Source organism: Erythrolamprus reginae, chromosome 1 (genome assembly GCF_031021105.1).
Source record: "Erythrolamprus reginae isolate rEryReg1 chromosome 1, rEryReg1.hap1, whole genome shotgun sequence".
Lineage (NCBI taxonomy): Eukaryota > Metazoa > Chordata > Lepidosauria > Squamata > Dipsadidae > Erythrolamprus > Erythrolamprus reginae.
Genome location: NC_091950.1, coordinates 96,396,944 through 96,423,533, shown reverse-complemented (window position 1 = coordinate 96,423,533; position 26,590 = coordinate 96,396,944). Strand labels below are relative to the sequence as shown.

At 41.9% G+C, this 26,590-nt stretch overlaps 1 protein-coding gene across 2 annotated transcripts in view; it reads left to right on the top strand.

The window, feature by feature from the left end:
- MAPK8IP1 (mitogen-activated protein kinase 8 interacting protein 1) overlaps positions 1 to 26,590 on the top strand; it is an 89,467-nt gene that overhangs the window by 6,473 nt on the left and 56,404 nt on the right. The window contains exons 1-2 of one of the 2 annotated variants that reach the window (XM_070760477.1): positions 14,577 to 14,867; positions 23,708 to 23,813. In XM_070760477.1, the coding sequence (XP_070616578.1) occupies positions 14,797 to 14,867; positions 23,708 to 23,813 (177 nt within the window). In that variant the 5' untranslated portion in view covers positions 14,577 to 14,796. Of the gene's footprint in view, positions 1 to 14,576; positions 14,868 to 23,707; positions 23,814 to 26,590 lie in introns of those variants that run through there. The other variant, XM_070760469.1, reaches the window with a different exon arrangement.

Below are 26,590 nucleotides of genomic sequence, written 5' to 3'. Positions count from 1 at the left end.
AGAGGGGGAGAGAGAGAGAAAGAGAGAGTGGGGAGAGAGAGAAAGAGAGGGAGAGGGAGAAAGAGAGAGGGAGAGGGGGGAGAGATAGCAAGAGAGGGAGAGAGGGAAAGGGGGAGAGAGGGGGAGAGAAAGAGAGAGGGAGAGAGAGAGGAGATAAAGGAAGAGGAGAGAGAGAAAGGAAGAGAAAGAAAGAAAGAGGGATAGAAAGAGAGAGAGAGTGAGAGATGCTCAGTGAGCCTTTCTTTGAAGTTGCCTTTCTTTCTTTCTCTTTCTTGCTTTCTTTCTTGCTCTTTTTCTTTCTCTCTTTTACCTTCCCTTCCTCTATTTCTTCTTTTCTTTCTCCTTCCTACCTTCTTCCCTTACTCTCCCCTTTCATAAGTTTCCTTGCTTCCTTCCTCTGTTCCTGTCCCTTCCCCCTTTCTTTCTTTCTTTCTTTCTTTCCTTTCCTCCCTCCATTTCTTGCTTTCCTTTTCCTTCCTCCCTTCCTTCCTCCCTCATTCCCTTCTTTCACTCCTTCCTCTCTTACTCTCCCCTTTCACACCTTTCCTTGCTTCCTTTGCACCCTTCTTTTGTTCCTGTCCCTTCCCTCTTTCCTTCCTTCCTTCCCACCCTCCGTCCATTCATTCACCCATTCCTCTCTTGATCGCGCCTTTTACGGCGCCGCTGACAGCTAGCTCTCCCCCCCCCCCCTCCCACCGGGCCATGGAAAACTGGTCTAGCTTAAAGCCGGTCCCTGGTGCAAAAAAGGTTGGGGACCTCTGGTCTAGTGCTTCCAGATCCTATCTGACATTAACTGCTTATTGGGATGACATTAAAAAGAAGGAAAATAAAATGTGTTTTTTTCATTCTCTATATATGGCTAATGACCATGTAATTTGTAACCTTTTTCTTTATACAATGACTAATTAAATTCTTTAAGGCAATTTGCAAAAGTCTCTAAGCATCAGTATTTCCAAAAGTTGACTTTAATCTTCCCGTGCCCATATATTTAACCTTTGAAAGACAGAGCTGATCTATTATTATGCACTACTGCCAATATGCTACATTAGGCTGTACCAAGCTGGCATGTGCCCCAATATCCTACCATCACTTCACCCAGAATTCCCAGCTGTCCTGGCTGGAAGTTCTGCAAGCTGTAGTCCCAATCTTTTGGAGGCACCAGACTGAGGGGAATTGTATTTTTTGGAGTATAAGACACACCTTTTTACCCCCCAAAAGAGGTTGAAAACTTGGGTGCATCTTATGCATCAAATGTAGCCCTACTCAGCCACCCCCCCCCTTTGGCCTCTGCCTCCCAACAATTTACCTCCTTGTAGGAAACAGCTCAGAGCCTGATTAGCACAAGTAACTGATTATTGGCCTCCCGACCAGCAGTTGATTGGAATTACAGGCAGGCCCAGTGCTAAAATAAAAGTGAAACTAAGGCTGCAAGGAAGCAAATTTCTGGGAGGCAGAGGCTGAATTTTATTTTCTTGTGCTAATCAGTTGTTGAAACTGGATGCAAGTCAAAAACTTTAAAGTCTATAGAATGTTGAAATTGTTAGACTTATTTTTTTAAAGACTGCTTTATTATAGTTTTAGACAATTTAACAAAATAAAGAAGCCTTTTAAAATAAATGCTTGAGCTGAACAGCCCCAGTGCTATAGTATCTTCTGTTAAATAGCAGAGAATATATGTTTCAAGAAAGCCACATAAATTTTAACAGCATCTGTACAAGTATAATCTGAAATATAATAGTGTCCAATTAGTATTAAGATAAGTCAGCTGAGTTAAACCCTGACTTAGTCATATTTGGAGTAGATCTATTTAAATAATTGGGAGGAGTTAGTGTGACTACAGTTAATAAAACCTTCTGGCATTAATATGCTGTCATAATGTAATTTATCCAGTTCTTTGCTATTTCTATGGGTCAGACACACATGCACAGAAATACACTGCAAACAGTGTATATCATCTGTACTGTTTGCTGTTTGATGGGAGGCAAATTGCTGGGAGGCAAATTCCTTTGTTTTCCTTCCCCAAAACTGAGTGAGTCTTATACTCTGGTACATCTTATACTCCAAAAATATGGTAATTCATGAATCTTGCCATTTATTTTGGTTGCCCTTCAATTTTCCAAGTCAAATTTAGCATAATATTTGTACTTGATGTACTATTGTCAGCTCAACAATCTTCTCTTTGTGCAATGGTTTCCCACATGCTAAAGGAATATAAATCCAGGTGTATACGTGATGTGCTTAGCTTGCATTCCTATTATCCTTTTTTGAAGGCCAATATGATTCCTCTATAAATCATTAAGGCTATGTTGTCTTCCTAAAATGGTTATTCCTAACTTTTTGGGATTGGAGGGCAATCCAAAATTCCAAATTTGGGGATTTTAAGATCAATGATAGATATTTCTGCAAAATAGTTGCTATGATGGATATGTCCCCAGGATATTCACTATTATCCCAGTTAACATTTGATATTTGTTTTCTGGCTAAAAGATAGTGCAGGGCCTATCATTTTATTTCCCAGAAATGTGCTAAGTGGCATTCATGGGAAATGTATGTCATGTTTAAGGCTTGTGGTTTACTTTAGGGCCTGCTAATTTTCTATCTACGTTTTAAATGAAAAGAAGAATTTAGAAAAAAGATGAACCAGGACGAGTAAGAGAGACCTTATTACACTGAAGATATAGATTCCAAATGCAGAACTTAATAAATCCCCATAATTAACCTTGCAGCTCAGCAATTCAGTATGTGTTTGTTTTTGAATTATGCTAAGAAATTATAGAAGACCTAGTGATTCTTTAAAACCTCTTATTTATTTTTTTAAAAAAATAAGTAGTATCACATAGCTTTCTGTATTCTCACTTGTAGTTCTAAAGCTGCCAGTTATATTTGTTACAAAATTCTTTGCAGCTGAAATTAAAGAAGAGGAAAGAATCATGTAAGGTCTGCAGTTAAAGTTGCTATTAAAATACAAATAAGAAAGCAGAAACCTAAACTCTGAAAACTAGCTAATTCAGAGGAGCAATAGCAATAGCACTTAGACTTATATACCGCTTCACAGTGCTCTTACAGCTCTCTCTGAATGGTTTAAAAAATCAGCCTGTTGTCCCAACAATCCAGGTCCTCATTTTACCAACCTTGGAAGGATGGAAGGCTGAGTTAACCTTGAGCCTGGTGAGATTCAATCTGCCAAATTATAGGCAGCTGGTTTTCAGCAGAATTAGCCTGCAGTACTACAGTATGACCACTGTGTCACCCTGGCTCTGAGCAATGATCAACCATTCCCATAATAGTCTTTGGCCCCAAATCACTCTCCTGGATACACTGTCTCCTGGGTTTCTTGCATGTTAATAAAAATAACAGTATCTAGAAATGCAAAATACAATGTCATGGTCAGATTTCCAAAACCAGATGAAGTATAACAAACCAGATATAATGGATTTTGCAGGAATCATTAGGTGTCATTAGTTTAAGACGAGCTCTGCACAATTGTGAATTCAGCTCATATATAATACTGAGTCTATAGACAATGGTCATTTTATAGCAGTGATGAAACACAATTGATTGATGTCACAGACCAGGAGATTTGGATTCTGAAAATAAAAACACAAAGGTAAAAATACAAGATCAGGGTACAATGTGAGCTTAAATCTTTGCCAAAATCCTCAGCGGTTGGAGGGTTCTTGCCTCGTGATGCTTTGATTATTGATATAGAAACATAGAAACATAGAAGTCTGACGGCAGAAAAAGACCTCATGGTCCATCTAGTCTGCCCTTATACTATTTTCTGTATTTTATCTTAGGATGGATATATGTTTATCCCAGGCATGTTTAAATTCAGTTACTGTGGATTTATCTACCACGTCTGCTGGAAGTTTGTTCCAAGGATCTACTACTCTTTCAGTAAAATAATATTTTCTCATGTTGCTTTTGGTCTTTCCCCCAACTAACTTCAGATTGTGTCCCCTTGTTCTTGTGTTCACTTTCCTATTAAAAACACTTCCCTCCTGGACCTTATTTAACCCTTTAATATATTTAAATGTTTCGATCATGTCCCCCCTTTTCCTTCTGTCCTCCTGACTATACAGATTGAGTTCATTAAGTCTTTCCTGATACGTTTTATGCTTAAGACCTTCCACCATTCTTGTAGCCCGTCTTTGGACCCGTTCAATTTTGTCAATATCTTTTTGTAGGTGAGGTCTCCAGAACTGAACACAGTATTCTGAATGTGGTCTCACCAGCATTCTATATAGTGGGATCATAATCTCCCTCTTCCTGCTTGTTATACCTCTAGCTATGCAGCCAAGCATCCTACTTGCTTTCCCTACCGCCTGACTGCACTGTTCACCCATTTTGAGACTGTCAGAAATCACTACCCCTAAATCCTTTTCTTTTGAAGTATTTGCCAACACAGAACTGCCAATACAATACTCAGATTGTTGTTGTCTGTTTTGTTTTTCTTTTTTGTTTTCTATGAAACTGTGTAAGATTTAAGTTATGACATTTGGTATCTCTACTCTATAATGGTCCCCACTCTGAGTCGTTGTACAAAACAACAACAACACTAAACTGCAGTTGTTCAGAGAGTAAAATAAAATAAAACAAAAAACAGCAGAACTTTTACTTTTCTTCCATTAAACACATCTCCCTTAAAGGAGCTTCTGATGATTTTGGAAGAGATAATGTAAAAGAAGATTTTGGGTACTCAATCGTATCCTATTCGTCCTTTTTCTGCAAATGCATCTGTGACCTACTATTTTGCCAATATATGCTAGTGTATATTAGATCAAACCAATCTACTACTACTACCAATATTTATTTATTTATTATTTATTACTTAGATTTGTATGCCGCCCCTCTCCGAAGACTCGGGGCGGCTCACAACATGTAAAAAACAAATCATAAGCAATCAGATAAATTTAAAATATTTAAATATTTAAAAAACCCCATATGCTAACAGTCACACACACAGACATACCATGCATAAATTAAACGTGCCCAGGGGGAGATGTTTCAGTTCCCCCATGCCTGACGGCAAAGGTGGGTTCTAAGGAGTTTACGGAAGGCAGGAAGAGTAGGGGCAGTCCTAATCTCCGGGGGGAGTTGGTTCCAGAGGGCCGGGGCCGCCACAGAGAAGGCTCTTCCCCTGGGGCCCGCCAACCGACATTGTTTAGTTGACGGGACCCGGAGAAGGCCCACTCTGTGGGACCTAATCGGTCGCTGGGATTCGTGCGGCAGGAGGCGGTCTCGGAGATATTCTGGTCCGATGCCATGAAGGGCTTTAAAGGTCATAACCAACACTTTGAATTGTTACCGGAAATTGATCGGCAACCAATGCAGACTGCGGAGTGATGGTGAAACATGGGCATACCTAGGTAGGCCCATGACTGCTCTCGCAGCTGCATTTTGCACGATCTGAAGTTTCCGAACACTTTTCAAAGGTAGCCCCATGTAGAGAGCATTACAGTAGTCGAACCTCGAGGTGATGAGGGCATGAGTGACTGTGAGCAATGAGTCCCGGTCCAGATAGGGCCGCAACTGGTGCACCAGGCGAACCTGGGCAAACGCCCCCCTCGCCACAGCTGAAAGATGTTGTTCTAATGTGAGCTGTGGATCGAGGAGGACGCCCAAGTTGCGGACCCTCTCCGAGGGGGTCAATAATTCCCCCCCCAGGGTGATGGACGGACAGATGGGATTGTCCTTGGGAGGCAGAACCCACAGCCACTCCGTCTTATCCGGGTTGAGCTTGAGTCTGTTGACACCCATCCAGGCCCCAACAGCCTCCAGGCACCGGCACATCACTTCCACCGCTTCGTTGACTGGGCATGGGGTGGAGATGTAAAGCTGGGTATCATCCGCATATTGATGATACCTCACCCCATGTCCTTGGATGATCTCGCCCAGCGGTTTCATGTAGATGTTGAATAGCAGGGGGGAGAGGACCGACCCCTGAGGTACCCCACAAGGGAGAAACCTAGGAGTCGACCTCTGGCCCCCCACTAACACCGACTGCGACCGGCCAGAGAGGTAGGAAGAGAACCACTGAAGGACAGTGCCTCCCACTCCCAACCCCTCCAGCCGGTGCAGAAGGATACCATGGTCGATGGTATCGAAAGCCGCTGAGAGGTCGAGGAGCACCAGGACAGAGGATAAAGTATGTTCTTTTTCATACTTCTGCATGCATTTCTGAAAATGAGCTATTTTCTCTCCCCTCCCCTCTCTCATATATCTCAATATAATCTATTCTTTTTCTAATACAGATCTAAAGGAAAGAATATATACAGACAGCATATATGTATAAACAGTGAAGGGCTACCAATTTTTTTATTACTACACTGTGGGCATGTCTTATGCAGGACAGCCTGCATTTTCTTTCAACATCTTTCAGTGCAAATTGAGTGCTCTGGGGTGGAGCTCCATTTTTGCAACCCCACTGCATCTCCCCCTTCCGGGCAGTAGCCCACCCCTGTGTGTAAATATACTATCTGTATACACATCAGCAGTGAAACCTGCTTACCTTCCTTATCAGTTTGAAAGCACATGCTTGGTGTTTTGCGTGTGCTTTGCATTTTGCATGCATGTTGTGCATTTTGCGTATGTGTTTTGCATTTTGCACTTGTGCAAAGCAGGTGCCACCGTTGTGCGCACCTTTCACCTTCTGCACATGCACAGAAGACTTTGCGCAAAGGGTTTAAAAAGAAAATGGCGATGTCCAGGTGGGGGGGAGCCTCACACTGTCCCCTCTATCAGTTCTCCAAACCCTGGACAGCCGCCACTACCTGTACTGGCTGAACTGTAGCATTTCACCCTTGATACACACACATACACACATTTCAATATTGGTATAATTCCAAAGTTATGCGGATGGATTAAGAAAAAGGGATTAAAACTCTGATTTAAGGAGGTTTTAAAATAGCAATATTAAGGCCAGAAAGCAATTGTTTTTTCCAAGTTTTTGACTTTACCTCTTTTATTAGGAAGGCAAGGTGACAGCTGGAAATGAGAGACTGAACAGGATAGTTCAGTGCTGGGAACATTTTCTCAGGAAGCAGGCTAGGCTACTGAAGTCAGTTTAAATCTTAAATATTTTCCCCCACAAAAATTATTATTATACTCAGTTCAGAAGCTTCAATCAGCTAGAATTCAAGTTTTATTTCAGGTATTTGATCTAAATGAGCATTTTAGTTTAATGAGGAATTTGTGAACTATTTTTAACAACATTATAAAGAAGGAGAGAGGAATGACTGGAGAAGAAAACATAACGTTTATCATTTGTCACTCTGGTAGGAAAGTTTAGCCTTGTTCTCAGAGCAATATTTCAGACTAGAAACATCTGCTGCATACTGATCTATTGGGACTATGCCTATAAAGTAATGAGTTGATTACTCCAACTGGCAGGAGTCCTATCATTTACTGGAAGAGCCCTTATTGTCTATCTGTTGCACGTATATAACATGGAGGTTCCTGCTATAAAAAGGGGCTTGTATTCACTGGAGATTTCTAATAGCTTTTTCCAAACCATTGTGAATCCTTGTGGGAACTAAAGGACCAAGGAAGATCCAAAGTGAGTTGTTTTTTTAGCCAGTGAACATCATAGGCAGGGGTTTAGGTTAGAAACTCTTGTGGCCAAATGGTTTGAGAATTAGCAGCAAATCTGCTTGTGACTCTTTTAGGCAATGACAGTTTTCCAAAGTGATCTGAAATGAACCGCAATCAAGTACCCCAAAACATTATCAAGGATATAAGAAGTACCTACAGCTAATACATATAGAAATGAAGAAATCTTTCCTACTGAAAAAACAACAACAGCAACCAAACCCTGTATGTACATCAGCAATCTTGCTGATTGTACAACTGGCAGTCTCTGCAAATGCTTTGTCACAATCAATAGCAAGAAGAAAGCACTGAGTGTGCATGATCTGGTGCCTATTAAAACACCAGCAGCAGGGCAGGCTGCGTGTAAGCAACAGCCTGTCGGGTGTGAGATAATTTCCTAGCTGGGATAACAATATTTCCTTAGCAAAGGATTATCTTTGCTGGTCAATGATGAGCAGGAGTGTTCTGTAGTAATAGGTTGTTGCTGGTCCTTCAGGATAAAGCCTCCTGCCCTGATTTGTGTTAGCCTTGGCTTCAGTGTTTCCCTACCCTGTTTCCCCGAAAATAAGATGTACCCCGAAAGTAAGGCATGTCAGAGGTTTTGCAGAATTTGCTAATATAAGGCACCCCCCCGAAAATAAGGCGTAGTCAAGTTTACATATGGTACGGTGGAAAAACATACGGTACCATTCAAAGCTGTTCATAGCGGTACCGTAATAATGTGGCGTCCCCTGATGGCCCCTTCCATCGCTTTGTACCATCCAGTACAGTAGACACAGTCTGCTGCTGTCTCACCGCCGTTACAGTCTCCACTACAGTGCGTAGACTGTAGTTCCTCTGGTGGCCGGAAGCTGCAATAGCGGGAGTATACTGTTGTACCATATAAGTGCCGTCGTTTGTGTGTGGGGGGGTGCCATACTGACAGGTACCATACCGTAATCAGTGTACCGTATGGTACACTTTCTTTGGGGTGTCAGCTTTTCTGCTTGTGAATTTGTCTTATCTGAGAAATATAAGGCACCCCCCTAAAATAAGACGTAGCACAACTTTTGGAGCAAAAATTAATATAAAACAGTGTCTTATTTTTGGGGAAACACGGTAGTTGAGCTGTATCAGGGATAGATTGCTACTGGTGTGGTAGGCGGCTGCGCACAGTAGCAGCCGCCAGATTGTCCAATTTGTGCGTGACCACTTCAGTGCCAGTCCTTTGGGCGCCGCCATATTTTTTTTCTTTAATTTTTGTTATTTTTTGCTTCCTGTGCATGCACAGAAGCAAAATCTCATGAGGAGATGCTCGCACGTGAAAGACTTTGGAAATTTTTTGTTTCCACACATGTGCAGAAGCAAAATCACTCTAAGAGTGCATGTGTGCACATGAAACGATTCAAGCTGTGTGCACAGCGCACCAGTAGCAGCAGGTAAGAGCAATCCAACCCTGAGCTGTATGCATTCTTTTGTAATTACAGTACAGTATCAAGTAATCAGCAGAATACATATTGAGCAAGGGGGAGAAATGTTTACTGTCTTATAGTAAGCATAGTAAAATCAACTTCTACATAACAGCAACACCAGAGAGGTTATGGATTGTGTTGATTGGGCTTGACATCCAAGCTTGGAAAGTCTATTTGTCCAATGTAATTCAATGTCGGAAGTAATGGCAAAACAACCTGGTTGTGACAGAGATGTGAAATGATCAAGCATACCTAGGGATAATGATAGTTTTGGGATGTGTGTGCATGCTCTTCTAGCGAAAGGCAAAAGGCAAATAACGGTGTATAACCTGCTCATGAGTTTGACAGCAGAAAGTAGATCGGGGTTTCTTGGTGTTGTGGTTAGCTCTGGCCCAGCTCCTGCCCCAAGCAATGTGGAGGTGGATGTGGGGGAGGCATCCACATGCCGCAGGCCTGTTTTGCTTCCAGTAGAATCTGTCTCCTCTGACCAAGGAAGCGTGAGTGACAGGGAAGAGGGGAGTTTGGCAGACAGCCCAGGAGGAGATCAATCATCTGTATCATCCCTGGATTCTGAACAAGAATTAATGACACATCCATGCATGCGTACAGTGATGCATAGGAGACAACAACTGAAGGATTATTACAAGAGAAAATGAGGCCACCTGTGGTTGGGTGGGTCTGCTGTAATTAGTGCTACAGATAAAAGTGCAGCCTGGTGTGTTAGCCTCATGGCAGTTTATCTGATTCATTGTTTCGTCAAGATCGTGGTTTTTTGCTGTTCAGGATTGTGTGTGTAGACTCTCTGGACTTTAGAATTGGACTCAATTTCCCAGTTATTGGGTGAGCAATTGGATTGCATTTCACCTGTGCCTTGTGTGTACCAGAAAATGCCTTTGACATTTAAATAGGGAGCTGTTTCTGTTTTTCTGTTGATAAAAACTTTTGGGTTTTCCTTTTATTGTGTGGTGTGTGTCTTCCTGGACTAATTACCCTGTAATTACGGGCAGTTGAAACACACCGGCAGAACACTTAATAGGTTTCTGAATGATCTAGAATACATTATGAGAATAGAACAACAAGAAGTAAACTCAATTTTTTTTAAAAAAGTATTAAGGATGATTGATATTTTTATATTTATTTCTTAGTTTCATTATTGCTTATATGCAGTGGCTTGCAACAGCCAGTGTGCCCAGGTGCACAGCTCTGCTAGGTCTGGAGCTGTGCATGCGCACAAACGGCGATATATCAGTGATTTCCAAAGGTTTTTTGGCTTCCCCCCATGTGCAGAAGCAAAGAAATAGGGGAAAATTGCCCAAATGTCGCAAAAAATTGCCAAAAATCTCACACAAGCATCCTTGCGTGAGTGAGATTTGGGTGAAAATCGCAGATTTTTTGCTTCCGCACATGCACAGAAGCAAAAAAGCACAATTTCTCCAAAATCTTGTTCTCGCAAGGATGCTCACATGAGATTGCTATGTATGCACGCTGGATGCACACGTGCATGGAATGCCCCATCCGCGTCAGCAATTAGCAGCCCATCACAGCTTATGTGTAATTTTATATTTGTTTGTTTGTTTGTTTGTTTGTTTGTTTGTTTGTTTGTTTGTTTGTTTGTTTGTTTGTTGATGGATGGATTTGGATTTGGATTTGGATTTGGATTTGGATTTGGATTTGGATTTGGATTTGGATTTGGATTTGGATGCCGCCCCTCTCCAAGGACTTGGGACGGCACACAGCATATATAGTAAACATAACAATACAATAAATCCAATTAATACAATTGAAAAAAAATTTAAAATTCTAAAATATTTTTTAAAACATTCATTAACATTCACCCAATAAATTATGCTAAAAACACTTGTTGGTCAGTGGGAAGAGCTAATTACCCCAGGCCTGGCGACAAAGATGAGTTTTTAAACTCTTTCGGAAGGCAAGAAGGTTGGGGGCAGTGCCAATCTCCGGGGGAGCTGATTCCAGAGGGCTGGGGCTCCCACAGAGAAGGCTCTTCCCCTAGGTCCCGCCAATCAGCATTGTTTGGTTGATGGGACCCTGAGGAGACTAACCCTGTCTCCTCCTCTGTCTCCTCAGAGGAGACAATTTTTGAGTATTTGACAGTATTTGAGTATTTGAGCACTAAAACTGAATTGCTCATTGAGGATTTTTGTGTTGGACTTTGAAGTTTACAGAACATCCGATATAGATTTGTACTGCTCATGTAAGTTCTTCTAGTGCATAGAAGGGGGCTTGCTGGAAGTCATTGGTTCTACTCCAACCCCTATTTGCATCTGCCACTGTCTCTGTGGCTACTCTTACATACTTGACTCTGTTGATGGAGCTTTATGTTCTATGGGAAATAAAACAGATCCCACAAGCCTGAAGCCAGCCCATTCCTGTTTTACTGCATCAGTCTAATTGCCTATTTGATCCACTATACAATCTCCAATGCTGGGCAAGGGAAGCCGCTGGGAAACTTACAATCTGGGCATAGCGGAGACAGCTATCCCATCCTGTTACATTCAAGAGTTTGGCATCTTGTTTTGAAAAGCCTGAGCTTTGGCTGCTGTCAGATTGAACTAGAGAGTCTATGGGCTTAATCCAAACTGGCAGCTTTGATGGGAAAAGCAAGACTAAAAATGAAAAACAGACAGGAATAGAAAACAGGATATATCAAATACATGGAAGTAATTTAGAAAAGCATAGTAGGTTTCATTAACAGAGATAAGGCAGGAATACAGGGAGAGATAACAATATCAAAAGGCAAATGTAATAAAATATTTACTTTTGTTTGGGCAGAATTCAAGTGAGCAAAAAACTATAGCCCAAGTATTTTTTTTTTCAGGTTAATTAAGATTAAATTTGTTGTAAAATTCTTGGTGTTGCCTTGTGGGACATACTTTGATTTTACAAGTTGGTAATCATGTGTCTCTAAGCCAGTCTTCCCCACTATGGTACCTCCAAATATTTTGGGACAATAATTTCCAGCTTTCTGAAAATTACGGTAACTGTAAGATAACGCCTAGTATCTGGAGACACAAGGTTGAGCAAGGCTGACTTAAATCATTTTACCCCTGCTACTCCACTACTATCATGTTCTATCTGAACTGCTATGATTATTCATTACCTTTAGAGACTGTATTGTAAGGGTATTTCAAAGAGAATATATATTCAATCATATGACGACCCTCTTAAGTGTTCCATTGCCAGACATTCTACTGAAAGGAATGAAGCATATGGTCTTTTATGGTTTTTCAACTATAGAAGACGAAATGTCTTCTGGAACAGTTCTTTAATAGCATAGCTCCCACAAGCTCCTGCGTTTTAAATTAAATGCAGCAAGTATCTGTTAATGAACACACAGCGTTGACCCTATCTGAGCAAACATTTAAAAAGCTTTAAATTCACCTGGGTTTTGGAATTATCCCGACATTTGTCTCAAAGTAATCTGCTTGGTTTTAATGCAGCTGAGAGCTGCTTTGGACCTAAAGAGTTGAGAAGCAAGCTGTATGTTCAAATGTTTTGCATCAGCTATAATCCTGTATCTCTCTGTCATCCAGAATTGACATCCTGCCACTCACCTTTTTCCTCCCACTCCAAGAGAAAAAAACCAAACTTTCAATATGGAACTTGCTTATTTATCTACTCCCTGCCCCCACAGGGAAATTCTTTCAGAAATATAAGACCAACACATTTCCTTCTGCAGCACTTCCCTTAAAATCAATTTCGCTGCTCTTGAGAGTTGCAATAATAGAACAATAAAAGACTGGGACTGACTTCTTGAACATGTTTTCATGATGTGAAACAACTGCCACATAAAGGCCACTAAGAACAGCATCTTAATGGCAACTGCTCCCTGAGCAGGCCGTCCAGGAAGATAGTTTTTAGATGAATTGATCACCATATGGAAATAATTTTATATAGCTTCTGGAGCATCCATTTCCTGTGAGTAGGGACTATAATGGGCAGCAAATTCAATATTGTTGTATATCCAGCCAAGCAGGCGTTGTGGTTAGCTCTGGCCCAGCTCCTGCCCCAAGGACTGTGGATGTGGGGGAGACATCCACATGCCGCAGGCCTGTTTTGCTTTTGGTGGAATCTGCTGAGGAAGGCTCCTCTGACCAAGAAGACATGAGTGACAGGGAGGAGGAGAGTGTGGCAGACAGCTCAGAAGGAGATCAATTATCTAGCTCCTCCTTGGATTCGGAACAAGATTTAATGATACAGCCACGCATGCGGAGAGCGATGCATAGGCAGCAACAAGTGAGAGATTATTATCAAAGAAAATGAGGCCACCTGTGGTTGGGTTGGTCAGTGGTAATTAGTGAGGCTGCTATAAATAGCAGCCTGTGGGTTTGGCCATTGTGGAGGATTATTTGATCATTTTGTGTTTTGTGCCTGCCTTGCTGACTTTGACTTTTGTGTACTGATTTTCCCCGCTTTGAAACTAAACCAGAGCAAAGTGTGTATCACTTTGTGAAAGAAGAAGGACTGTGAATTGCCTCACAGCTGCAAGCTAAGTATCTCAGAACTGATAAGGGACTTGTACAAATTACCAGTTTGTTTGGAGACGAGTGCTCTTTGCTATACAAAAAGAGTTCTTAGTTTATTTGGATTTTCGGTATAAAGAACATTGTTTTGAATTTTCAAACGTGTGTGTGTGTCTGACATTTGTATCTGTGAATTTTCGGGAGGATTCTACCAGAGACCTCGACAGAACAGCAGGTTTGGGAAGATCAGAATTTGGAAATATGTTGTGGGGAAAATAAATAAATCTTGGGCACTGGAGATAAGCTTTTAATATAAACAAAATAGATATATTGCTCTTGAGTTAAAATGGTATATATAAAATATGCCCCCATTTTGGTGGAGGGCTGTGAATGTTGTCTGGTGGTGGGCACAAATCACTCAGCACTTGTTGTATGTTGTGTGTGTGTTTTATATTTTAAAATCAATTTTTAAAAATTACAAAAAAAAGCTTTTAATATAAATCTGTTTACTTTTCAACTGCTGGTTGATAGAAATAATAGTCAGCAAAGCTAATTTCCCGTCTGGATTGAGAAAGTGAATGCACATGTTAGGACAGTTTTCCTTTAGAAGTAGGATTTATGGTTTTCCTGAATTACAGGCTGACCGGTGAATTATTCAAGAATAATTGCAAGGTAATGTAGCCGAAACAAACTTTCGGCTTGGAAATAACAATCCTGAAAGCAGTGATCTCTGAACCCCCGGGGGATAAAACAAGCCCTGTATCTTTCTGGCGGCTCTCTACATCTCTTAATTAGACTCCCCCCTCCTGAATTAGACTTCAAATGACCACGTCACCTAAAGGGGACCTGGGTGATTTGCAGCCCGGTTGGGGCAGAGTCATTCCAAGGTCAAAGGCAGAATGATTGGGCAGAGCATCCTGCTGCTAATCGGGTAACTTGATTCCCATTCCACCACCACCCCTCTTGACTGCAGCTGATGGGAGGGAGTCTAGCTTCCCGAGGGGAGCAGAGGGCAGGACTTGGCACCATCTCAACCCAGAGGACTTCTCTCTTTTTTTTTTTGTATCCAGACAGCTGATTCCATTTATTTTTAATGAGCTCCCTTAGTCTGTGCTGTGAGAAGCAGAGTGCAGCACAAACAGCGGTTCCTCTTAAGCCAGCGACAGGCAGGAGAGACAGCACAGAGGCAACGCTATTCAGCTCTCCTGTCTGAAGGAGGTTTCCCTCTAATAGGCCCTATGACCTTCCCCTACAGTGGGGGACTTTCTTAAATGAAGCTTGAACGTAAAATGCAGTCGAGCACAGAGGAGGACAGCCGGATTGAGGATCAGTGGGAGAAATGGTAGGCGATCATCCGGTTGTTGGAGGGCCTGTGGGATGGGGGAGTCAAGATATTTCATATAACTGGGTGTATAGCATTTAAAAAGTAATTTGGCTTCCTTTCTATCCCAGTGCAGAGGTCTTCATTGGAATCCTATAAGGCAAGTTTGATTTGTTGTTGGCCCTTAGCCCATGTGTAAATTTGATTGCAAACTTTATATGTAATATTAAAAACTAAAATGCTGCTGTCCGGATTGAGCAAGGAGAAGGGATTCATTTAAAGTGCTATTAGTCCCCTCTTCCTCGTGAATGGCTATGCTCCAGAAAGGATTTCCTTATTTGCAAAATGAAAACAATTATCTGTCAATATAGTTCTTCCTTGATGCTCAAAGATGAATTGCAAGATATGCATGAAGGAGCCTTGTGCTAGAGACAAGGCATAAATAGATAAACCACCTTGTCAATTGCAGGGATGCAGTAACTCAGCAACCTCAAATAATCCCTTAAGTATTTTTTTTAATGATGCAGCATGTAGTTCCTAAGCACCCCAGAGGTAAACATATGGGATATTTTGAAATAATGATCTCTACTTTTTTCTGTTACAAGCAAGGAAGAATATGGGGTAACCATATGTTTGAAAGATTTAACATAATTAATATTACTGCTAGGGTTTGAAAGGCTGTTCTGACAGGCTTTTAAAAACTTGGCTTGCCCGTTCATGGAAAATATGACTATTGTAAAATCATGTCGTAAAATCTTGACTATTAATGGAAGAAATCTATCGAATCTTGTGATTTCTCTGATGTGGAAGATGGAATCAATATTTGAGGCAGAAATGGGTTGCTACCAGTTCGGACTAGTTTGCTCTAACTGGTGGCGGAAATTTGCCCCTGCTCGTTGAACCGGTAGCGATGGTTGGCCATGCCCCCCGAACCGGTCCTTTGGTTGCTGCTTCTTGAAAGTGGCTGGCAAAGAACCCTCTGCGTATCCACAGAGGCTCATTTTTGTGTTGTGATGCAGGTGAACACACACTTCTAATGCGATGCGAACCTGTAGGGAAGGTAAATAGAACTCAACCTGATTTGAGGATAATTGCATATATTCTCCATTGTTCCCCAGCTTTTCTTGTCTTTGTTGTTACCTGTTTAGGTATACTGTACTCTCCTTGAGATGAATAAGTTACATGTGATACCCTCCTTTTCTTAGTTATCTAAGGAAACATTGTTTGATTACAACTTCAATAATTATTTGCATGCACATTACTCATGGTATAAGGAATTTGTTGGCGAAGTAAAAAATCCCATCAAGTAAAAAAAGTGCTGAGGAAAGGTTTAGCTGGAGCCTACTGTGAAAGCTGCTTGGTGCATTAGTTCTGTTTCATCAAATATGTTCCTGTATATAAAAAACTGCCCACGTTTCCCAATGGGCAGGTTTTCTACACATTGATTTAGCAAAAGTGTTAAAGGACTTTAAAAAGCAATTGGGTGTAATCAGAGGAAGAAACTGATGAGATATGGTTGTAGCCTATGAATGGATGACCAGTGTACCCCTTTTAAATCTCCACCGAGGAGCAGAAACAATTGGACATGGCATTTCTAGTTCTCAATTTTGTATTTTGCTATTAGAATGCAGGCATTTTTCCTTAGGAAGAAAAAGGAAGAAGGTACAAGAAGAATAATTGTAAAAATATCTTTTAGAAAAATATTGGTACTTCCCTAGTATCTGGATGTAATATAAGGGGGGACTCTCTTTCTTGCAATGTACAGTATTTGTGTGTTTTCCCCTGCTTCTGTTTCTCTTCCCTGACACCTGACTTTAGCAAGGAAAGCAATTGTTCTGCAATGTCACACTTCCCATTCTCTTTTTAACTTAATAGCCCTTTTTTTAACTACTTAGGAAAAGTGCTAGTTGTTTCTGTACTTAGTAAGAATTCATTTGGGACGGGAATTCAGTTTGTTACCTCTGATATCCATACGAGTCAAGTAGATCTCACCAGAAGTGATAGACCAGTGATATTATTTTTCAAAATGCTATTTAAAATAAGTGACATTTCTCAAATCAAAAAGTGCATAGAGGACATTTGAACACGACTGCATCTTGTTCTGTTAGCTAATCTAAAAGCCACAGTAAAGGAAGAAGAATTGGAAAGAAACTTTTATTGATTCGTAGAACAATTATTCTAAGTATCCTGGCTCTATAATGCAGTTGGAGAAAGAAGCTCTACCCCTCTCTCGGTTTTTCTTTCCAGGTTTGCTGTTAGAACCTCACCAACCTATTGCTTTGTCTCCTAAATCCCTATGCAGACATGTTCAATCTTGTTTCTTTTAGATTATTTACAATACAACTCCCATCATCCCCTGTCAAAATAGAAAATGATTTTAATTCATCATTTATTATCTTGACAAGCATTTAATAAGAGCGGGAATTATTAAACTGTACACTTTTCAGGCCTGCGTCTTGCTTAGGGATAACTAGAATATTTATGTTATGCTGTTTGAATCAGAATATGAGAATTTGTGAGCATGGGAAAAAGAAACCTGCTTTCATTTCAGATATCAAATCAGGTTACAGTTTCCTCAGTGATAGAAAGCAAAGCGATGGGTTTTGCATCTATTTTGTTTTGTTTGACTTGCATGTCGCTTGCCATCTTTTTCTTCCCTTTATGGGTAATACAAGTAATGGGCAGCCAAAATTTTTACTGCCACACTGTGGGTGTGGCTTATTTTGTGGGTGTGGCTTGATGGTCATGTGACTGTGTGGGAGTGGCTTGCCGGCTGTGTGACCAGGTGGGAGTGGCTTGAACGATCACAATCGTTCAAGTTTACTGTTAAGTCCTCGACTTACAACCTCACCAGTGTCGCTCTCTGGGGTGACAATTTGCTTCGTGTTTCCCACGCTCTACTTCCTGGGTCTCCCCCCACCTCAGGCTGGGTATCTAGGCAAATGGGTGCCGATCGGCTGTTGAGAAAAGAAGGGGGAGGAAATGGGACCCCTGCAACTCCTGCTGGTTCTGATCTCCCTGCCGCTTTCCGAGAAGGAGGAAGAGGATAGGGGGGGGGGATAGTCAGCTGGAGTTGGGCACACAGCTTCATTTCCACCAGTGGAACTGCATTCCACCCCGTCCTGCCTGCTGCCCAACCCCTGGTAATATACATGTGCCATCACTGGACTAGAGTGTGATGGTCACAGCTGCAACCTCCTCTGGATTGATTATCTATCTATCTATCTATCTATCTATCTATCTATCTATCTATCTATCTATCTATCTATTTATTGTTAGAGTTGAAAGGGACCATGAAGGCCATCAAGTCCAACCCCCTGCCCAAGCAGGAACCTTATAGCACACCAGTGCTATAAGTGGCAGTTCAATGTTCTCTTAAAAATATCCAGAGTGTTGGAGTTCACAACGTCCTCTGGTAGGTTGTTCCATTGGTTGATCGCTCTGACCGTCAGGAAGTCCCTCCTTATCTCCATGTTGAATCTCTCCTTGGTCAGCTTCCAGCCGTTGTTCCTTGTCCGGTCCTCTGGTGCCCTGGAGAATAAATAATGGTCTCAGCCATTATTTATAATGAAAAGTTTTACAGTAGAACCCCGACTTACGAGACTCATTGGTTCCGGAAGGAGGCTCGTAAGTCGGAACGCTCGTATGACGAAACATTGTTTCCCATAGGAAACAATGTAAAGTCAATTAATCCGTGCAACAACAAAAAAAACCGCTGCCGCCGAACGCGGAAGTTAGCGTTCAGAGACAGCTGCGAAGCAGCGCGCGTGTTTTAAAAGGTTGCAGCTGGCCTGGGGGGCTCGGGGGGAAGCCCCCGAGCCCCTCAGGCCGGCTGTGACGTTTTAAAACACGCGCGCCGCTTCGCAGCTGTCTTCTGCATCCGGAACGCTAACTTCCGCGTTCGGATTCAGCAGAGAGCTGCGAAGCAGCGCGCGTGTTTTAAAACGTGGCAGCCAGCCTGGGGGGCTCGGGGGGAAGCCCCCGAGCCCCCCAGGCCAGCTGTGACGTTTTAAAACACGCGCGCTGCTTCGCAGCTCTCTGCTGAATCCGGAACGCTAACTTCCGCGTTCGGATTCAGCAGACAGCTGCGAAGCAGCGCGCGTGTGTTAAAAGGTTGCAGCCAGCCTGGGGGGCTCGGGGGGAAGCCCCCGAGCCCCCCAGGCCGGCTGTGACGTTTTAAAACACGCGCGCTGCTTCGCAGCTGTCTGCTGAATCCGAACGCGAAAGTTAGCGTTCCGGATTCAGCAGAGAGCTGCGAAGCGGCACGCGTGTTTTAAAAGGTTGCAGCCGGCCTGGGGGGCTTGCCAGCACCCCCCCCCGAGCCCCCCAGGCCAGCTGCAACCTTTTAAAACACGCGGGATACGAGCGCCAAGGAGCTGTCTCCTGAAGCCGAAAGCGGAAGTTAGTGTTCGGCTTCAGGAGACAGCTCCTTGGCGTTCGTATCCCGAATGTGAGCTCGGGAGGCGAACAAAAATGTCGCTCCCCTCCCAGCTCTTATCTCGAGTAGCTCGTAAGTAGAGCTGTTCGTATGTCGAGGTTCCACTGTACTTGTTTTGTACAATATTTATAAAATAATTATTTTAAATACAGAAGTAGAGGAAAATATGCTAAACCATTCCATGTAGATTAGGAATAGTGGCATTTTGTAGTCACATATTCAGATTGTACCAATTTGCTCTGAACTACAGTTTCTCGTTATAATAATGAGTCTTTTAAAGCACTTTAACCCCATCCCCATCTTTGGTTTTAATGTGAAGCTTAAAAGCTTTTGCTTGAATTTTAGATTAAATGAACTCAGTTGCTGTATATCCAAGCAATATGTCAGATTCAGTCTCATTTCTGAATTTGGCTCCTTTCAATAATTATAGATAAATGTAACCACAGCTTGTCCAGTTTGAGTGTCACACCGGGGTTGATGATAATCCAAAATGGAAACTTGTGATCTCTCTCTCACACCTTAGATGAGGGGAACACAACAAAAGTCACAACAGTTCACTCTTAAAATAATAATAATAATAATAATAATAATAATAATAATAATAATAATAATAATTTATTAGACTTGTATGCCACCCCTCTCCGAAGACTTGGAGCGGCTCATAACAAAATACAAAGCACAAATCTAATATTAAAAACAATTATAAAAAAACCCATTATAAAAAACAGTCATACCATCCAATTAAACCATACATAAAATGAAACAGCTAAGGGTCAGTTATGTCCCCCAAGCCTGGTGACATAGGTGGGTTTTCAGTAATTTGCAAAGGGCAAGGAGAGTGGGGGGAGTCCCGATCTCCGAGGGGAGTTGATTCCAGAGGGCCGGGGCCACCACAGAGAAGCTCTTTTCCTGAGGCCTGCCAGACGACATTGTTTCGCCAAGGAACCCGGAGAAGGCCAACTCTGTGGGACATAATCGGTCGCTGGGATTCGTGCGGCAGAAGGAGGTCCCAAAGGTATTCTGGTCCGATGCCATGTAGGGCTTTATAGGTCATAACCAACACTTTGAATTGTGACCGGAAACTGATTAGCAGCCAATGCAGGCCATGGAGTGTTGTAGAAACGTGGGCGAATCTGGGAAGCCGCACGATGGCTCTCGTGGCCGCATTCTGCACGATCTGAAGTTTCCGAACACTTTTCAAAGGTAGCTCCATGTAGAGAGCATTACAATAGTCGAATCTCGAGGTGATATGGGTATGAGTGACGGTGAGCCGTGACTCCCTGTCCAAATAGGGCCACAACTGGTGCACCAGGCGAACATGGACAAACGCCCTCCTCGCCACTAAATCCCACTTTACAAATCTGTATGAATTATCTTTTCCCAGTTTTAAGAAAAATAGATTCATTCCTCAAAAATAAATGGGTTAATTTATTTAAATTGGACCATTCTAGAACCAGGAGCAACTGGTAAATCAAGATCTTTGATTTACTTGACTATTGTCTTTTGGCAATAATTGCATATATTCACCTTAAATATTTTAATTAAAGTTCATGTTTGACTAAAAGATAGGCTGTTGCTCATGTTAACACTATATTTCTCTGTTCATGGGGGTGCAGTGCAGCAGAGCTAGAAAAGCTACAGCATTTCAGGTATTTCTGAGTTCTGGCAATTTAATGCTAATATGGCTCAAAACACAGATTAACTATAAGCCTTATGGCTCAGTTGCATCTGGAGGAATGCAGCTTGCTCAGAGATGGGGACAGCTTAAGACCAAAAATAGCTACACAAATTTAAATGGTACAGGGGTACCTCTGTTTACAAACTTAATTCATTCTGTGACCAGGTTCTTAGGTAGCAAGTTTGTAAGAAGAAGGAATCCATGTAAAAGTAAATAATGCGTGTGACTGGGAGGGTGGAGGCCCTGTTTCCTCCCAGAAGATTCCTAGAGAGGCCCCACAGAAGCTTCTCCCCACCTTTTCTGGCCCTGTTTCTTCCCAGGAGATTCGTAGAGAGGGACCACAGAGGCTTCTCCCTGCCTTTTCCAGCCCTGTTTCCTCCCAGGCGATTCCTAGAGAGGGCCCACAGAGGCCTCTCACTGCCTTTTCCGGCCCTGTTTCCTCCAGGAGATTCCCAGAGAGGCCCCACAGAAGCTTCTCTCCACCTTTTCTAGCCCTGTTTCTTCCCAGGAGATTCGTAGAGAGGGCCCACGGAGGCTTCTCCCTGCCTTTTTCGGCCCTATTTCCTCCCAGGAGATTCCTAGAGAGGCCCCACAGAGGCTTCTCCCTGCCTTTTCTGGCCCTGTTTCCTCCCAGGAGATTCATAGAGAGGCCCCACAGAGGCTTCTCACTGCCTTTTCCGGCCCTCTTTCCTCCCAGGAGATTCCTAGAATGGCCCCATGGAGGCTTCTCCCTGCCTTTTCGGTTACAGTTTTGGAGGCTCGGGTCTGTAAGTGGAAAATGGTTCTTGAGAAGAGGCAAAAAAACCTCAAACACCCGGTTCTTATCTAGAAAAGTTTGTAAGTAGAGGCGTTTGTAGGTAGAGGTACCACTGTACTTTATATAGCAGTGAGTCCTATGTGGACCTTCACTCGTAAAACACAAAACATCACAAGAAGCCTGACTTCTAAAGTTATTTCTTCTCATACATTTGATTGTTTTCCTTGATTGCTGTTGTGGCTATTCATTTGGACAATTGAAGCTTCCTTAAATTAAGGGTTTTCAATCTTTTTTGGGTTGTAGAAAGCAGCTAGAAAGATAGAGAGGTAGAGATAGAAATGGGTGAGAGAGGGAAATTTATGTATATAATTTCTTGTCAATTTCATAAGACGTTGTTAAAAAAACCTTGCCCTACACTACTGAGTACAGTGTTCTTATACATTGCAGTACTATCAATTTCCTCTTATAGTTACTGCTGAGGGAGGTATTACATTATAGAGCTAAAGTAGAAAAAATGAATGCAGATACTTTTCTATAGATAGTGTGAAACTGATTGATGTCTACTTAAATGGACTGAAGCCTGTGGTTATAGGGAAGATAGGAGAATGGGACTACCTCTGCTTTCTAGAAGTGATTGTTGATCAGGAAGGATTGTTTACTTTCAAAAACTCCGAAATCAAATATTGTATGTAGGAATGAAGAAACTCTGTTTTGATCCTATTGATCCTGACTGAGAGGAAATTGGGCTAAATAATGAAGCTATACCACAATAACCAAAAAATATATCTATGATACTACTAGGGATCCCAAAATGCAATGGCCTTTCAGCATTGTTGGAAGAAATGTCCATCTGAGTTCAGTTCCAAGTGGAAAGAAAGATTTTTGAAAAATTGTGGCTTATTGGAAAGATGGATTTTAATGGTGGACAAGACCAAGGTCCTGGGCCAAAAAGCACGTGGAGCACCGGTGGTGATGGTGGTAGAGAGGACCTCTGTTCAGCTTTGAATTTGAGCTTGCATTCTGATTAATTGTCAGACTCCCATAGGGCTATGTAGGCGTAACTTTGTAGAAGCTTTTAAGTCCCAAGCTTGGTTGAATCTTGCTGGGTGATGTAATCCCCCCTGGTGCCATGTGGTGATTTCTGTTGCTAAATGGGGAGAGGGCTAATCCTGTCCTGAGGGCCCTGTCTTAATCCCATTACCTTGGTGTTGGAGGGGGGGCAGGGAACTGTATGGAGCTTGTATTTAAAAGATTTAAGAGATTTAAGATTTATTAGATATGTATGCCGCCCCTCTCCGAAGATGTTTCTTTGTTTCCCACTCACAGAAATATAATATTCTGCCTTTTTAATATTTCCTAAAACATTTCATTCTCCTAGGACGGGGTGGGTGCTAATTTTCTTCAGCATGTGCTGCTTCTTTTATAATTACAAAATGTGTATCTTCTGCACATATTATAAATTGAGCAGGTAAATTCTATACAGCAATTTATGTTTAAGAAATAAGTACCTTTGCTGCTTCTTAGAGGCCTCAGGCATCCTGTTTTGATGGCATCACAGATACTGTATTTCATCACCTAGAACTGCCTCTCCATCCATGGCCCTTTGATCTCATGAAGTTGTCCCTGAGTGTTTCAATAGTTGAGACAGTTTATTTCTGGCTCTGCTGTGGTATTCATTTGATACCACTGCAAGGCAACATTGCTTAAAAAGGATCTATGAGTGAGCTATTTCCTTTGTTGCAGATATTCTTGCCTCATTCCTCCTCCTGGTTCCAAGTCCAACTGCATTAGCAGTTTTTTCAAGCAAAGAAAATGGCTTGATGGCTGTTTGAACACATACATACAGTCTAGAACCTCTTGAGATTTTTTGTAGACCCTGTAAATTAATTCTATATGAAGGATTATTTTCCCCTTCTTACTGAACTTCATCAGTTCTTATATATTTGTTTTCTCTGATGGATAATTGTGTCCTATTTTGTGTTGTCTAGGCTCACCCATGACATCAGTCTAGAAGAGTTTGAAGATGAAGATCTTTCTGAAATCACTGATGAGTGTGGAATCAGCCTGCACTGTAAGGACAATTTGGCCTTACGGGTAAGAGCATCGCCGTTACCCTATTTATTCCTGGTGATATAATTGGGGATGTGCAACCCACAATCCTGCCCTTTCTCAATTCCGAAACCTGGATAAGAAGGAAGTACTGTGTTTTTGGAGTATAAGATGCACCTTTTTCTTTCCTAAAAGAGGATGAAAATACATGTGCATCTTATACTCTGAATGTAGCTTTTTTTGAAGTTTTTCTTCCAGCCCTAACTAGCTGCTAACGATCTTCCCAGCTCTTACTTTGCAAGCTCTTTCATTGTTTCTCTCTGCAAAGAATGTTTTCCAACCTTGACTTTTTAGAGTTTTCTTTCATTCTCTATTTGCTTTGAATGTTTCTTTCCAGCCTTAGCCAGGTGCTAACGATTTTCCCAGCTCTTAATGGCTTGCAAGCTCTTTCATTGTTACTCTCTCCAAATAAGGTTTTTTTAAAAAGCTCTAACCAGAGGATAAAATAATGTGCTGAAGCTGACCAAACTAAGGATACTAGCCAGATGAATACCTGGTAGGCAGATTCTTTTCCACATTTTCCTCCCCAAAAACTAAGGTGTGTCTTATACTCCGAAAAATACGGTCCGTTATTTTAATCCCAGGGGGAAATTATATCAATATCTTCCTTGAGTAACTCATTTTTCATTTCAATTTTTTTTAAAAAAAGAGTATCAGTAGATCAGCCTCTCCCTCCCCCTCCACCTGGTGTCCTTGGTCAGGTTGTTTGGGAATGTAGCAGTTGAAATCCAACACATCTGGTAGATCTCAGGCTGGGATTACTTAGGATGAAACCAAAGTCTGAATTTCCTTGCCTGTTATCTCTGTGTGATTCCTTATACTGCCGTTGAGGCCTGTGTCACCCTGGGGCACCATTACTGCAATGCACTCTGCCTCGACTGCATCTGGAAGAATTCGGGCATGAAGCAAATGCAGGTACTATGCTTGCTTTTATGAAGTCAAATTTTAGGCACGGCGGCTCTAGTCTGGGACTCATTCCCAGATGCAGATGGAGGATATAGCCTTGATCTGTGCGGTTTTTCATCCTCAGAGAAATTGCCCTCTGTCAGATCCAAAGCTACTCTGCCTCGTGAATGTATAACGAACAGTAAGTCACAATGCAGTTGGTTTGTTTTCATCCAAGATTTAAATTAAGAACTTCTTATATGAAGGAAGAAGAGAGATGTTTGCTTAATGAACTAAGATCAGTAATATCCTTATAAATATATCCCCCCAGATATCAGAGTTGCCCCCACCCTCCTTGCCTTTCGCAAGCTCCTTAAAACTCACCTCTGTCGTCAGGCATGGGGGAATTGAAATTTCCCTTCCCCCTAGGCTTACAGAATTTATACATGGCATGCTTGTATGTATGAGTGGTTCTTTAAATTGGGGTTTTTTAGATTGTTTTTAATATTAGATTTGTTTACATTGTCTTTTTATATTGTTGTTAGCCGCCCCGAGTCTTCGGAGAGGGGCGGCATACAAATCTAATAAATAAAATAAAATAAAAATAAATAAATAGGTAATGCCTTATTTTTTTTCAAGTTGAAAACATATTTATTTTATTTATTGTTAGAGTTGGAAGGGACCATGCGGGTCATCAAGTCCAACTCCCTGCCTAAGCAGGAACCCTATAGCATCCCAGCCAAATGGCAGTCCAATTTCCTCTTTAAAATGTCCAGAGTATTGGAGTTCACAACGTCCGCTGGTAGGTTGCTCCACTGGTTGATCGTTCTGACCGTCAGGAAGTTCTTCCTTATTTCCAGGTTGAATCTCTCTTTAGTCAGCTTCCAGCCATTGTTCCTCGCCCTCCGGTGCCCTGGAGAATAAAGTGATCCCCTCCTCTCTGTGGCAACCCCTCGTATACCTGTAGACTGCTATCATGTCCGCTCTGGCCCTCCTTTTCTCTAGGCTATCCATGCCCAGTTCCCATAGTCTTTCTTCATAAGTCTTGGTTTCTAGTCCCCTGATCATTTTGGTTGCTCTTTTCTGCACCTTCTCCAGAGTTTCAATGTCTTGACCAGTGTGGTGACCAGAACTGAACACAGTACTTCAGGTATGGTCTGACCAGGGCATATGATTTAAAGCATACATTATGTTAAGTTATGATTTAACTTGCTGCAAGCAAGAACTAAACCATATTATAACTATTTCCCTCGGTATGGCTTGTTAGCTGTGGCTTCCCAAAGAAGGACTGTCAACGCAATTGAGAGCTGCCAGCTGCCATGATGACATATGATTCCTTTCTTTCAGACAAGTACTTAGAATCAATGGTGGGCTTCTGCCTGTACAGCTAATTGTGCGCAGCTCCGTTGCTCTGGTGCTCAAATGTGGGATCCAATGCAATTTTGCTTCCCACACCGATGCATGAGTGTGTGCGTTTTGGCTTTTTTTAAATATATATTTTTAATTGATTTTTAACAATTTTAAAATACACATAACATAAATGTGTTCATTTTGGCAAGTTTTTTTGCTTCCTCGCCTGCACGGAAGCAAAAAAACTTGCCAAAATATGTGCGCGCATGTGAGATATTGCTTCTTGCACAGGTGCGAGAAGCAAAATTGTGCTCGATTCCCCATTCACACGCCAGAGCCGCAGAGCTGCACACAATTAGTGGAACTCACCACTGGTTAGGATATGTGTCTCACATGTTTTTCATATCTATGCTTCATGTTGCTAGAGAACATAGAAGTGATGACCATTGCCAATACCAGACCAGCAAGGATTCAAGCCAGATTAACAGCCAATATGTTTTTTAAAAAGAGTTCTCCCTAATATCACC